We start from the raw sequence: 11,098 nt of genomic DNA on the forward strand, positions 1-11,098 counted from the left end.
TGAAGCAATTCAAACATGAGTAAATAGTTTTTCATCCCCAGGACTCATGCCCTGTCTCAGTGGGTGGGAACCAGCCTGGGACTCACCCACTGGAAGGTGGGGCTTGCTGTGTGTACTTAACCACCGTCTCGGGGCTGGGACAGGCGTTCCACCTGCTGCTGGCCAGGTTTCACTTTCGTCTCTCCCTCCCTGGAGCAGCATGCCCAGCCACGCCACTAATTTAAGGCTGAAGCTGCCAGCAACATGCTTCCTCCTCGAGATCCTCACCATCCTCCTCTTCGCCGTCTTCGTGCGTTACGACCGGGAGGCCAGTGCCAGCCAGTGGCACCAGGAACTAAATCATCGCAACACCAGCCACCTGGACAATGACTTTTACTTTCGCTACCCAAGTGAGTACAGAGCTCCTTCCCCTTGCCGAATCCTTTCTGGGCTGGCACGAGTGCCATCTCTCACCCATGTTCAAATGCTGCAATGGAGGCAGGGGTCAAGTAGGGATCAAGCAGGGATCCGCTGCAATAGGGGAAACTTTGTCCTCAGTCCCTAATGCTGAGTCACTCAAATCCCAGACGAGCCCCTGTGGATGTCACCATCTTAGCTGCCCAAATTAAAACATGGTCACGTTAAACATAGCTGGGGGGCTGCTTCATTCACAGCGTGCCCGCCTCTAGGGCTTTATATGCTGCTACAGGGGCCAAATACCATCCCTGCAAAATGGTAGCTGGTGGTCACAGATGACAGAACAAGGAGAAGTGGTCTCAAGTTGCAGCAAGGGAAGTTTAGGTTGGATATTAAGAAAAATTTTCTCACTAGTATGGTAGTAAAGCACTGGAACAGGTGTCCCAGAGAGTGGCATCTCCATCCCTGGAGGTTTTGAAGACCCGGCTAGATAAAGCCTTGGCTAGGACGATCTAGTTGGGGCTGGTCTGGCTTGGAGCAGGGGGTTGGACTAGATGTGACTTCCTGAGGTCCCTTCCCACCCTCATTGTCTGTGATTCTGTGAAAATCAAGTACAAGAGCACGTGTGCATGAGTGTGGCAGGTGGATACAGAGATGTGGGGAGACCTACACTGGTAGTTTATGGGAGCTGAGGGAAGAGTTAGCTCCACTTGGCTTAGTCTTACTATCAAGGCATGGACCTGGCTGGTGCAAATCCTTCCTCTCCTCTGTGATGCTGGACTGCTCAGCTCCTCTCCATGCCTTGGTTTTCAGTCTTCAGATCAGATCATCCTCTTCTGTCTAGTGCCATAGGGCCAAACGTATGCCAGAGAAATGGTCCCAGGCACTGCAGGCACCAGGCCTTGCCTATGGACTACACTGCAGAGCTATTGCTACCGAGTCAAAGCAGAGATACCAGGCTGCAAACGCAGGCCGGGACCTGCGTGTTAGCCCTGATCATACAAACGCTGCAGAAGCCCTGGGTCTTGGCTCTAGGATGCAGCAGAGCTTGCTCCCAGCCTGTTGGCTGGGTATATGTCATCTCTTGCCATAGCCCCTCACCAGGGCTGACAGTAGATAGCTGGATGGATCCCTGGCTGGTACACTGAAATAACTCATACCCGAAGGCAGATCCGGCACTGAGCACCATTCCTCCTGGGTTTATAGGGTCTGCCACACAGAGTGGTAACTTAGCTTGGAGAATCAGAGTGGAGACCCAGCTTTACCCACCTAGTCTATGACCTTGGACTAACCTCTGCCCTCCTAGACCTGTTCATTACTCTGGGAGATTGGGAATGCAGAGCTCATTCCTACTCCAAAGGGGCATCTTCCACACCCCAGAGGAGGGTGCATCTTGGCCCTCCCCTCTTCCTACCCCATGATAGAAGCCCGTCTGTCTTGACCCTACTAGCATTTCAACTCCAGCGGTGAGCAAGCCTTTTCCCTACAACATATCTCTTCCCAGAGCTTCTCTGGGGTAAGGGCAGCAGGAGCTCACTGGGTTTAAATGGGGTCCTGATCCTGGTTAGCAGCCAGTGGCTCAAGACCCAGTACTTGTGGTCACAGGTACCGTCGCTCTCCACAGACACACGTTTCTTCAGGGAAGCCAAACACAATGCAACAGCCTCGGTGCTGTTGTTCAGAGGCCAGAGCAAGCTGGGGATCACTTGGGGGCTCCTAGCAACCTGTGCTTAACCCAGCTGAGATCCATTACATCAGACCCCTCACCATCCCCACTGCATTGCAATGGCAATAGGGGTTGCAAGGTGGGAGCTAAAGGCAGGAGCAAACATCACACACTTTTGGACAGCTTCACTGTGGCCCTATATTGACCCAACCATGGATCAAGACTCCCCTGTGCTAGGTGTTGTACAGCACAGAACAGCAAGTCCTTCTGCCAGCACCTTACAGTCATCCTTTTCATAGGGGCATAAAGCCCCCTGCCTCGGAAGGTAGCCAAAGGCCTAAAACCATCCGACCCCAACCCTTCACCCCAAAACATGTCGCTGGGCCACATACCCTGCAAAGAGCCACAGGTAAAAAGCAGGGGACATGGAGGCACTGCCCATGCCCTGCCAAAGAGTCAGTGATTCCTCTATGCTCAGGGGACTCCAGGTGGAGACGCATGCCCACACTATACGGGAGAGCAGAGCTCCCCACCACCTTTGCCAGGCTGACCTGAAGGAGAAATTCCCACACAGTCAATCCCCTAGCACAGCATTAGAGGTTTGCAACGAACACCCTTGCAAATGAGCCTTGACCAACGGTGGGGATAAGAAATCCCGTGATAGCTGTCACAAGAGCTGGGATCGTGAACCCTGGTGAAATATTTACCCCTGGAACGGCAAAACACAGAGTAGGGCTGGGGTTGCCTTCGGAGAGCCAAATAGGGGCTTTGCACAGCTCACCTGAGCGTGTGGGTCAGCGGCGGCGCTTGCAAAACATGCTCTTTCTTGCCTTCGAGTGACAGCTGCAAATCTGAAAGGGGCAAAGATTGCAGAACTCGGAGCCTCTCTTGAGGTCAAGACACCCCAGGGGTGGGAGCTTGGCAGGGGAAAACCATACAGGTTCTCCCAGTTCCACCTGCCAAGGGCAACTCCACCCAGAGCTGAGACAGACAATGACTCACCCCCTCCTTCCTCTGCACCAGCCTGACCCACGGATTCCCCTCCAGGGACTGTGCAGATACAGGGAGGTCCTTCCTGGGCCCCGCTAGCAGCGTGCGTGAGCACCTTGCACATGAGAGCGCACCACTTCCCCCAGCTCCTGGGGCTCTGTGCTGTCCCATTGACCTGAATCACAGGCCTGTTTCTTGGACCCCTCTGGCAGCATGAAGAGGCCCTCAAAGCCAGGCCCTTTTGGCCCATTTCAAGGGCTGCAAGAGTAATCCCAGTATACGGAAATGGTGGGGTGTTTTCCCGCAATGAATGAATTCCCCAGGTGCTGGACAGCAGAGAACCAGCTCAAGCATGCAGCAGCATGGGCCTGAAGTCACAAGGAAGGGGAGAGCCAGACTCGGTCTGGGCTTGGCCCTACCTGAGACTGTCACAAGTGACAAAGTGTTGGCTGGAAGCAGAGAGGGGAAAGGGGGCTAGATAGTTGGCTGGAATAAGTGAGCATCAGTCGCCCGAGTGGAGCGTGGCTGGCTCGTACCTATAGATGAGCTCAGTGCCCAGCAAGCTGATTTAGCTTGGAGACAAGGAGGGAGCACAGGACCTGGCGGGAGGGGAGCGTGAGACCAGACAGGTAGCCCCTGCATGGACACTGCTCTCTTGCTTATTGCTTTTCCAGATACATATCCCACTGCCCCCCCACAGGCAGCAAACACCACCCCTATGCATGCCCCTCTAGGGTGGAGGGCCCCATTCTCATTACCCTGAGGGTCTCGTGCCCTAGGTTGATCTCAAAGCACTTCCCCTTCATACCACCTTCTGGCAGCTGTATCTTTAGGCCTCTCTCACTCCTTGCTTTCTCCATCCTCCTCCCCCTCCCCCTCCCCCCCTTTACAGGGCTGGAAAAACCCTTTTATTTTTAAACAGAAGCTGAGATTCTCACCCAGCACCTCAACTCCAGGAGCTGGGGCTTCATCAAGAACAGCAAAAACCCATGCACTGGAAATCGGGATAATACCATGTGCACTGAAATCGGGAGGAGAGCTCAGCAATGGCCTGCTTTGGCCAAGTGTTTGGAGATGCATGCATGCAAGGGACCGCACAAAGGCCTACGCACTGCTGGCCATGTTCCCATAATATTACCATGTCCGGGTCCAGGTGGAAATGCAGCTTTTACAAGCACAGTGTTAATAATTAGGCTTGCAACTCTATGGGGCAGCCTGAGCGATTCCAGAGTGCTTAGACAGGGCACTACCCAGTAGTGGCCTTAGGAGAGGGCAAACTAACTGGGTGACTGCCACACTTCAGGGGGCCCCAAAATTTGCAACACATTTTTTGGGGAATGAAGTTTTTGCAAGGAAGTGGCTCTATTTGCATTTTAACACTTGACTATTTATTTAATTCCCCCTCTTTCTTTCTTCAACTTACTAAAAACATTGTTCTTTCTTCAACTTATGCCTTGAAGGGGCCCCAAATGACTCTCTTGCCCAGGGCCCCAATGATCCTAAGGCCACCACTGCACTCCCTTCCCCTCTCTCCTGCCTTGTTGAAATGCAGTGCTACGTAACAGCTTCTTGTCCAGAAGCAAAAATTAGTCTCTTTGGTGGTAGAGAGAGTGAGTGGTGAAACCCAAAGCTGGAGCCCTGCCCAGACACTTTGACTAATGTCCTCGGCTCTTGCGAAAGATCTCTGATGTCAGGGCCTCCAGTGTGTACATTTGGCTCAAAAGGCAGCGGATCAAAGTGGCTGCAGACGCAGCTGGGTGCAGCAGCCCTCAGGATGGGGCACCATCCCCTGGGGAGAACCTAGGAAAAGGGTCCCCAGCCGGCTCACGTCCGCACTCAGGAGATGCCCAAGGTCATTCAGTGATCAAATGCTGCTTCTGGAGGGTGGTGAAAGCAAGGTGGGGATGGCTCCAAGCCCCAGTGGAAACAGGGGGACGAGGGGCTGCAATGGGAATTTCTCACAGTAAAATGAGGACTTGGCGCTGCCCTGCACCCACCCCCTGGGAGCCGATTCTCTGGCTAACTCCGCACTATGTGCTAATACCAGGACAACTGATTAAACATTTCTGTGGCTTTTCCCCTGCCCTATTCATTTTTTCCTTTAGACCCACGGCAGCATTCAGAGGAAGACGTCAGACACCAACCTTGCTGCTATATTTCGAGGGGTTTGGGGTGGAGGGAGAAGGAAGAACTTTAAATTCTTGTTCGCAAATCCTCTTCGTCTGCCCCCTCCGCTGGGTCTGCAATACTTCTAATCCCTTCCTCAGGTTTCCAGGATGTCCACACCATGATTTTCATCGGCTTTGGGTTCCTGATGACCTTCCTGAAGCGTTACGGGTTCGGAAGCGTTGCCTTCAACTTCCTGATTGCGGCCTTTGCCATACAGTGGTCCACGCTGGTCCAGGGTTTCTTCCACTCCTTCCACAACGGCAAAATTCACGTTGGAATCGAGAGGTGAGGGTGCTTTCTTGAGACCCAGATAGCTCCAAATCCCCACCTTGGCACTTCACCACTCTACATCTCGCTCCCCTTTCCGCGGGAGGGAGATAATGGCACTGTCCCCGCTCAGTGGAGGGTGTTTGAGGATGAGTGCTTCCAAGACAGCAAGGCATCTGGAAGCTATAGAAATGCGGGCCACACGAGGATCTTAAATAGGCCGGCAGGCATCACACCACATGCATTAGCATGCAGCTTTCTCTGGGTCACAGGCAGCTCTTCTCCAGGTTACCACGCAAGTGAGAAATGCAGGTTATAAACCCAACTTGCTAATTCATTCAGTAGGCAAAAGGGGTGGGGAAGTTGGTGTTGCTGTTCACCCTGAAACAAAGAAGAGGTGGGTTCAAGTCCTCTGTCTGCTACTGACTCCCAGTGTCACCTGTTTAATAAAGTAACAGCTCATTTCTCTTGAGCAGTGAACCTACCACCTCCTTGGGGCAGAGAGTCTCTGCTAGGATGCCTGCGTACAGCACCGAGCACAAGAGAGGACTGATTTTGGCTGCAGCTGTTTAATACAGACCTGGATGGAAACAGGGCTTTATTTATAGATTTCAAGGCCAGGAAAAAGCCATTTTCCTGCTTGGCCAGAATATTTCATTGCACAGGAGGAAGCAACACCCTCGAGCTAAGATCTAACCCCCCCCTTCGCTTGTTCACAAACCAGCCTAGGCTTTTTAATCCATTCAGAGGTTTTGTGCCCACTCTTAGCTGAGTTATTTCCCCCCTTTCTAGTGTGGGTATCCTGTGACTGCCCAGAGAACTGGCACAAACCAGCTCAGCCTCCTCAGGGACTGTTAAAACTGAACAGAGCGTGAAATTTGGCTGTGCAGAATTCACTTCAGGGCGGGAAGCGGTGGCTGGGGCTGGCACTCTGCACCCACTGTCCTCAGCCACATGCCAACCCTCCTGCCTTCTCTCTCTCTGCTAGCATGATCAATGCCGATTTCTGCTCCGGAGCCGTCCTGATCTCCTTCGGAGCAGTTCTGGGCAAGACGAGCCCCGTCCAGCTGCTCCTGATGACCTTGTTTGAGGTCACACTCTTCGGCCTTAATGAATACATCCTGCTCAGCCTCCTGGGGGTAAGTCATGGAAAATGAGGGTTGGAAGGGACCTCAGGAGGTCACATCTAGTCCAACCCCCTGCTCAAACCAGGACCAGCCCCAGCTACATCATCCCAGTCAAGGCTTTGTCGAGCCGGGTCTTAAAAACCTCCAAGGATGGAGACTTCACCACCTCTCTGGGTAGCCTGTTCCCTTGCTTTACTATCATCCTAGTGAGATAGTTCTTTTCTTCCTAATATCTAACCTCAACTTCCTTTGCTGCAGCCTGAGCCTGTTGCTCCTTGTTCTGTCATCTGCCACCACTAAGAACAGCCCAGCTCCATCTTCTTTGCAACCATCCTTCAAGGAGTTGAAGGCTGCTATTAAATCCTCTCTTGGTCTTTTCTTCTCTCTCTAAATAAACCTAGTTCCCTCAGGCACGCCTCATAAGTCATGTCCTCCAACCTCTGAACCATCCTCATTGCTCTCCACTGGACTCTCTCCAAGATGTCCACATCCTTTCTGTAGTGAGGGAGCCCCAAAACTAGACACAGGACTCCAGATGTAAGGAGGATCTTTCTAACTTGGAGGGTGGTCAAGCACTGGAACAGGCATCTAGGGAGGTAGTTGAGTCTCCACCCCTGGAAATGTTCAAGGGCAGGTTGGACAGACACTGGGCTGGAAGGGATAAGTCAGGGCTGATCCTGCCTTGAGCTGGGGGTTGGACTGGATGACCCTCCGACATCCTTTCCAGCCTGACTTGTCTATGATCCTATGAGCATTGATGCAGAAGACTCGGAGTTCACACAACATCTGCTGCTGGCTTGCGACAGGCCCTGTCCTGCCACACAGCCTGCCCTCCCCATCCTAGTCACCACTGCCTTTTATCTCCTGCATCACCCAGGCCAAGGATGCTGGGGGCTCCATGACCATCCATGCCTTTGGGGCTTACTTCGGCTTGATGGTATCACGGGTCCTGTACCGGCCCCAGCTGGACAAGAGCAGACAGCGGGAAGGCTCTGTGTACCACTCGGATGTCTTTGCCATGATTGGTAAGGACTCTGGAGATATATGATGGTGTTTCATTTTAATCGTGGAAAAATATGGATTTGGGGTTACTCTTTTAAATCTGAAAATTGGGGTTTTTTGTTGTTTTTTTTTAAATCAGAAAAAAACAGGATCCCTGGTCATCAGCGGTGTGGGAAACACATTGACCTTGGCTCTGTGCTTCCCCTTCCTTGCAGGCACGCTCTTTCTGTGGATCTTCTGGCCCAGTTTCAACTCAGCCATCACCACCCACGGTGATGACCAGCACCGGACAGTAGTGAACACATACTTCTCACTGGCTGCCAGCACGCTGGCCACCTTCGGCATGTCATCCCTTATCAATGGGGAGGGCAAGCTAGATATGGTGAGTCCATCCCCATCCCGCTGTTCCACTGCCGTGGTTCCCTCTTGGGGAAAAAACTGTCCAGGCCTGGGCATAAGGGTGCAGAGTAGAAGCCCTGATCCTGGACACCTGGAGAGATGCAGGTTGACCTCTAGCCTGGGGAGGTGCAGCTGGGCACCAAGTCAACTCAATGCGTTCCTATGGCAGGTTGACCTGTAGTCTGGGGAGCTGCATCCCAGCTACAGGTCAATCCAATGCATTTCTGTGGCAGGTTGACCTGCAGTACAGATCAAAATGGTCCGATTCTCCTGATCTGCACCAGTTCTAAATGAAGTGCTAGGTGCCAGCCAAGGTGGAACTGGCTGCCTCTTTGGACCTCACCAAATCTCCTTCTCTGGGACTGGATGGGGAGTGTGGGAGCCCCCCGTGACTCTGAGCTCTCTCTCCAGGTCCACATCCAGAATGCAGCTCTAGCCGGAGGGGTGGTGGTTGGCACGGCCGGCGAGATGATGCTGACGCCCTTCGGAGCCATGACTGCTGGTTTCCTCGCCGGCCTCATTTCTACTCTTGGCTTCAAATTCCTCACAGTAAGTGGCCTGACAGCACTTGGGGCCCAATCCTCATGGGCACGACAAGCCTGTTTCACTGGAGCAGCACACAGAGGCCCTAAACCCCCATGTACATCTGGAGGAGACTGTTCCAGCCACGAGGCTGCCTGCCTGGCACCCCTTAAGCACCCCAGGATGTCAATGCTAAAGAAACTCCAGGGTTGCTCCCAACAGACCTGGGTTTCGGGCATCCCCTAGAGCAACCTCAGATAGACAGAGGGCAGGAGGGGGAGCTTCATGCTGCCTCCTCCTCCATGGTTTGGCCCTTGTTTAGTGGGAGAGGGCAGGTAGGACTGACATCCCAGCTGAGACATGCCCTTAACATGTGGCCCTGCCCAACCTCACCATTGCTCTGCATTCTCCCTAGCCCCTCCTGGACTCCAAGCTGAAAATACAGGACACCTGCGGCGTCCACAACCTCCATGGGATGCCAGGGGTGCTGGGCGCCCTCCTTGGTGTGCTGGTCTCAGCGCTGGCAACGCATGATGTCTACGGTGACGGGTGAGGACCACTGGGCACCACTTCAGCAAGAGGCCTTACTCAAACCCCCTGCCTGAAGCACCCCTAGATTGCTTCTCCAAATAGCAGCCCCTGCCCCCTTTCCCCAGCCAGTGATGGGGAGATGGGAAATCTCCACCGCTGCCTGCACACTGCTCCATAGGTGCTAAGGGAGCACGTCCCTGTGTTAGCTGAATCCAGCTAGCACAGAAGTGAGAGAGGCATAAGAGCATGCTAGTAGCTAGGCTGTGTATGCTCTGCTAGCATCCCTGCTCTGCAGGAGAGCATCCAGGCTGCTAACAGGTGCCACAGCCCACTGTGCTGGGTCTTTACTGCTCTTGCCCCTACTAGCTTGATTTAACTCACTCAGGTGGGCTGGGGTATGGTGCCCCTTCGCTGTATGGATATATCAGCTCCAAGGTTTGGGGGTGTTTAAGGCCTTAATACAACTGGCACTGATCACCCTTGATGCGTCAGACCCTGGAAGGCCACAAAGGCCCTTGTGTAGCCAGCACGGGTGACAAGGGGCTCCCCAGTCAGACTAAGCTCTCACCTGCCTTGCAGGATGTACGATGTCTTCCCTTTCATCGCCCAAGGAAGCCGGACGGCCAGCTACCAGGCCATCACCCAGCTCTGCGCCTTGTTCGTGACACTGGGCTTTGCGGTGATTGGAGGGAGCATTGCAGGTGAGTTTTCATAGAAGCATAGAAAATGAGGGTTGGAAGGGACCTCGGGAAGTCGCATCTAATCCAGCCCTCTGCTCCAAGCAGGATCAGCCCCAAGTACATGATCCTGGCCAAGGCTTTGTCTAGCCAGGTCTTAAAAACCTCCAAGGATGGAGACTGCACCACCTCTCTGGAGAACCTGTTCCAGTGCTTCACCACCCTCCTCATGACAGAGTTTTTCCTAATCTCCAACTTCAATTTCCCTTGTTGCAACTTGAGCCCATTGCTCCTTGTTCTGCCATCTGTCACCACTGAGAACAGCCCAGCTCCATCCCCATTGCAACCCCTCTGCAGGGAGTTGAAGGCTGCTATTAAATCTGTTCTCAGTCTTCTCTTCTCTAGACTAAATAGGCCCAGATCCCTCAGCCTCTCTTCATAAGTCACGTGCCTCAGCCCTCAAACCATTTTCACTGCCCTCCACTGAGCAGTGAAAATGTGCACATTTCCAATATGCCCACATCCTTTTTGCAGTGGGGGGGAGGTGTGCAGGGGTCCAAAACTGGACACAGGATTCTAGATTTGGCATCACCAGTACAGAATAGAGGGGAATAATCACTTCCCTTGATCTGCTGGCAACGCTCCTACCAATGTAGCCCAGGATGCTGTTCTTGGCAACAAGGGCACCCCGTTAACTTGCATCCAGTTTCTTGTCCACTGTCACCCCCAGGTCCTTTTTTGCAGAGCTGCTGCCCAGCCAGTTGGCCCCTGGCCTGTACCGCTGCATGGGATTGCTCCGTCCTAAGTGCAGGACTTTGCACTTGTCCTTGTTGAACCTCATGAGATTTCTTGTGGCCCAGTCCTCCAGTTTGCCTAGGTCACTCTGAATCCTAGCCCTATTCTCCAGCCTATCTGCTACTCCCCGCAGCTTGGTGTCATCCACGGACTTGCTTAGGATGCACTCCATCCCATCTTCCAGATCGTTAATGAATATATTTCCTGTCAGTGGGGCTGCAGTGAGATCTTGTCTGGCCTGGGGGCAGATATAAGAGCAGCAGATGGGACAGAGGCAGGGATCAGAGGGGCACTCAGGGAGGGTGTGAGGTTAATACGGCCCCCTCTGCGTTAGACTGTCCCTGCCCCAAAGAGGTGAGACGAGACAGTCACAATCCTTGCCTTGCTGAGAGCAACCAGGCCATGGGTAAATTTAGGGTATGATTTTTACAGGCATTTAGAGCCTAACACCCCCTGAAGTCCTGCAGAGTTCAAAGTCTTTGAAAAACTAAGTGACTTGCCCTGGGTCTTATGAGAAATTGGTAGCAGAGTCAAGAACTGACCCGGATCTTCCCTAC

General features: G+C 53.2%; 1 protein-coding gene across 1 annotated transcript in view; it reads left to right on the forward strand.

Annotated features, from left to right (window-relative positions):
• The first annotated feature begins 151 nt into the window (after positions 1-151).
• The window catches only part of RHBG (Rh family B glycoprotein), a 12,424-nt gene continuing 1,477 nt past the window's right edge, over positions 152-11,098 (forward strand). Inside the window, exons 1-8 of the mRNA XM_006032610.3 lie at positions 152-389; positions 5,320-5,506; positions 6,477-6,627; positions 7,493-7,640; positions 7,833-7,999; positions 8,428-8,565; positions 8,954-9,087; positions 9,649-9,770. Coding sequence (XP_006032672.1) covers positions 200-389; positions 5,320-5,506; positions 6,477-6,627; positions 7,493-7,640; positions 7,833-7,999; positions 8,428-8,565; positions 8,954-9,087; positions 9,649-9,770 — 1,237 coding nt within the window. The 5' untranslated portion in view covers positions 152-199. The remainder of the gene's footprint in view (positions 390-5,319; positions 5,507-6,476; positions 6,628-7,492; positions 7,641-7,832; positions 8,000-8,427; positions 8,566-8,953; positions 9,088-9,648; positions 9,771-11,098) is intronic.

This window comes from Alligator sinensis, unplaced genomic scaffold (assembly GCF_000455745.1).
Source record: "Alligator sinensis unplaced genomic scaffold, ASM45574v1 scaffold811_1, whole genome shotgun sequence".
Taxonomy (NCBI): domain Eukaryota; kingdom Metazoa; phylum Chordata; order Crocodylia; family Alligatoridae; genus Alligator; species Alligator sinensis.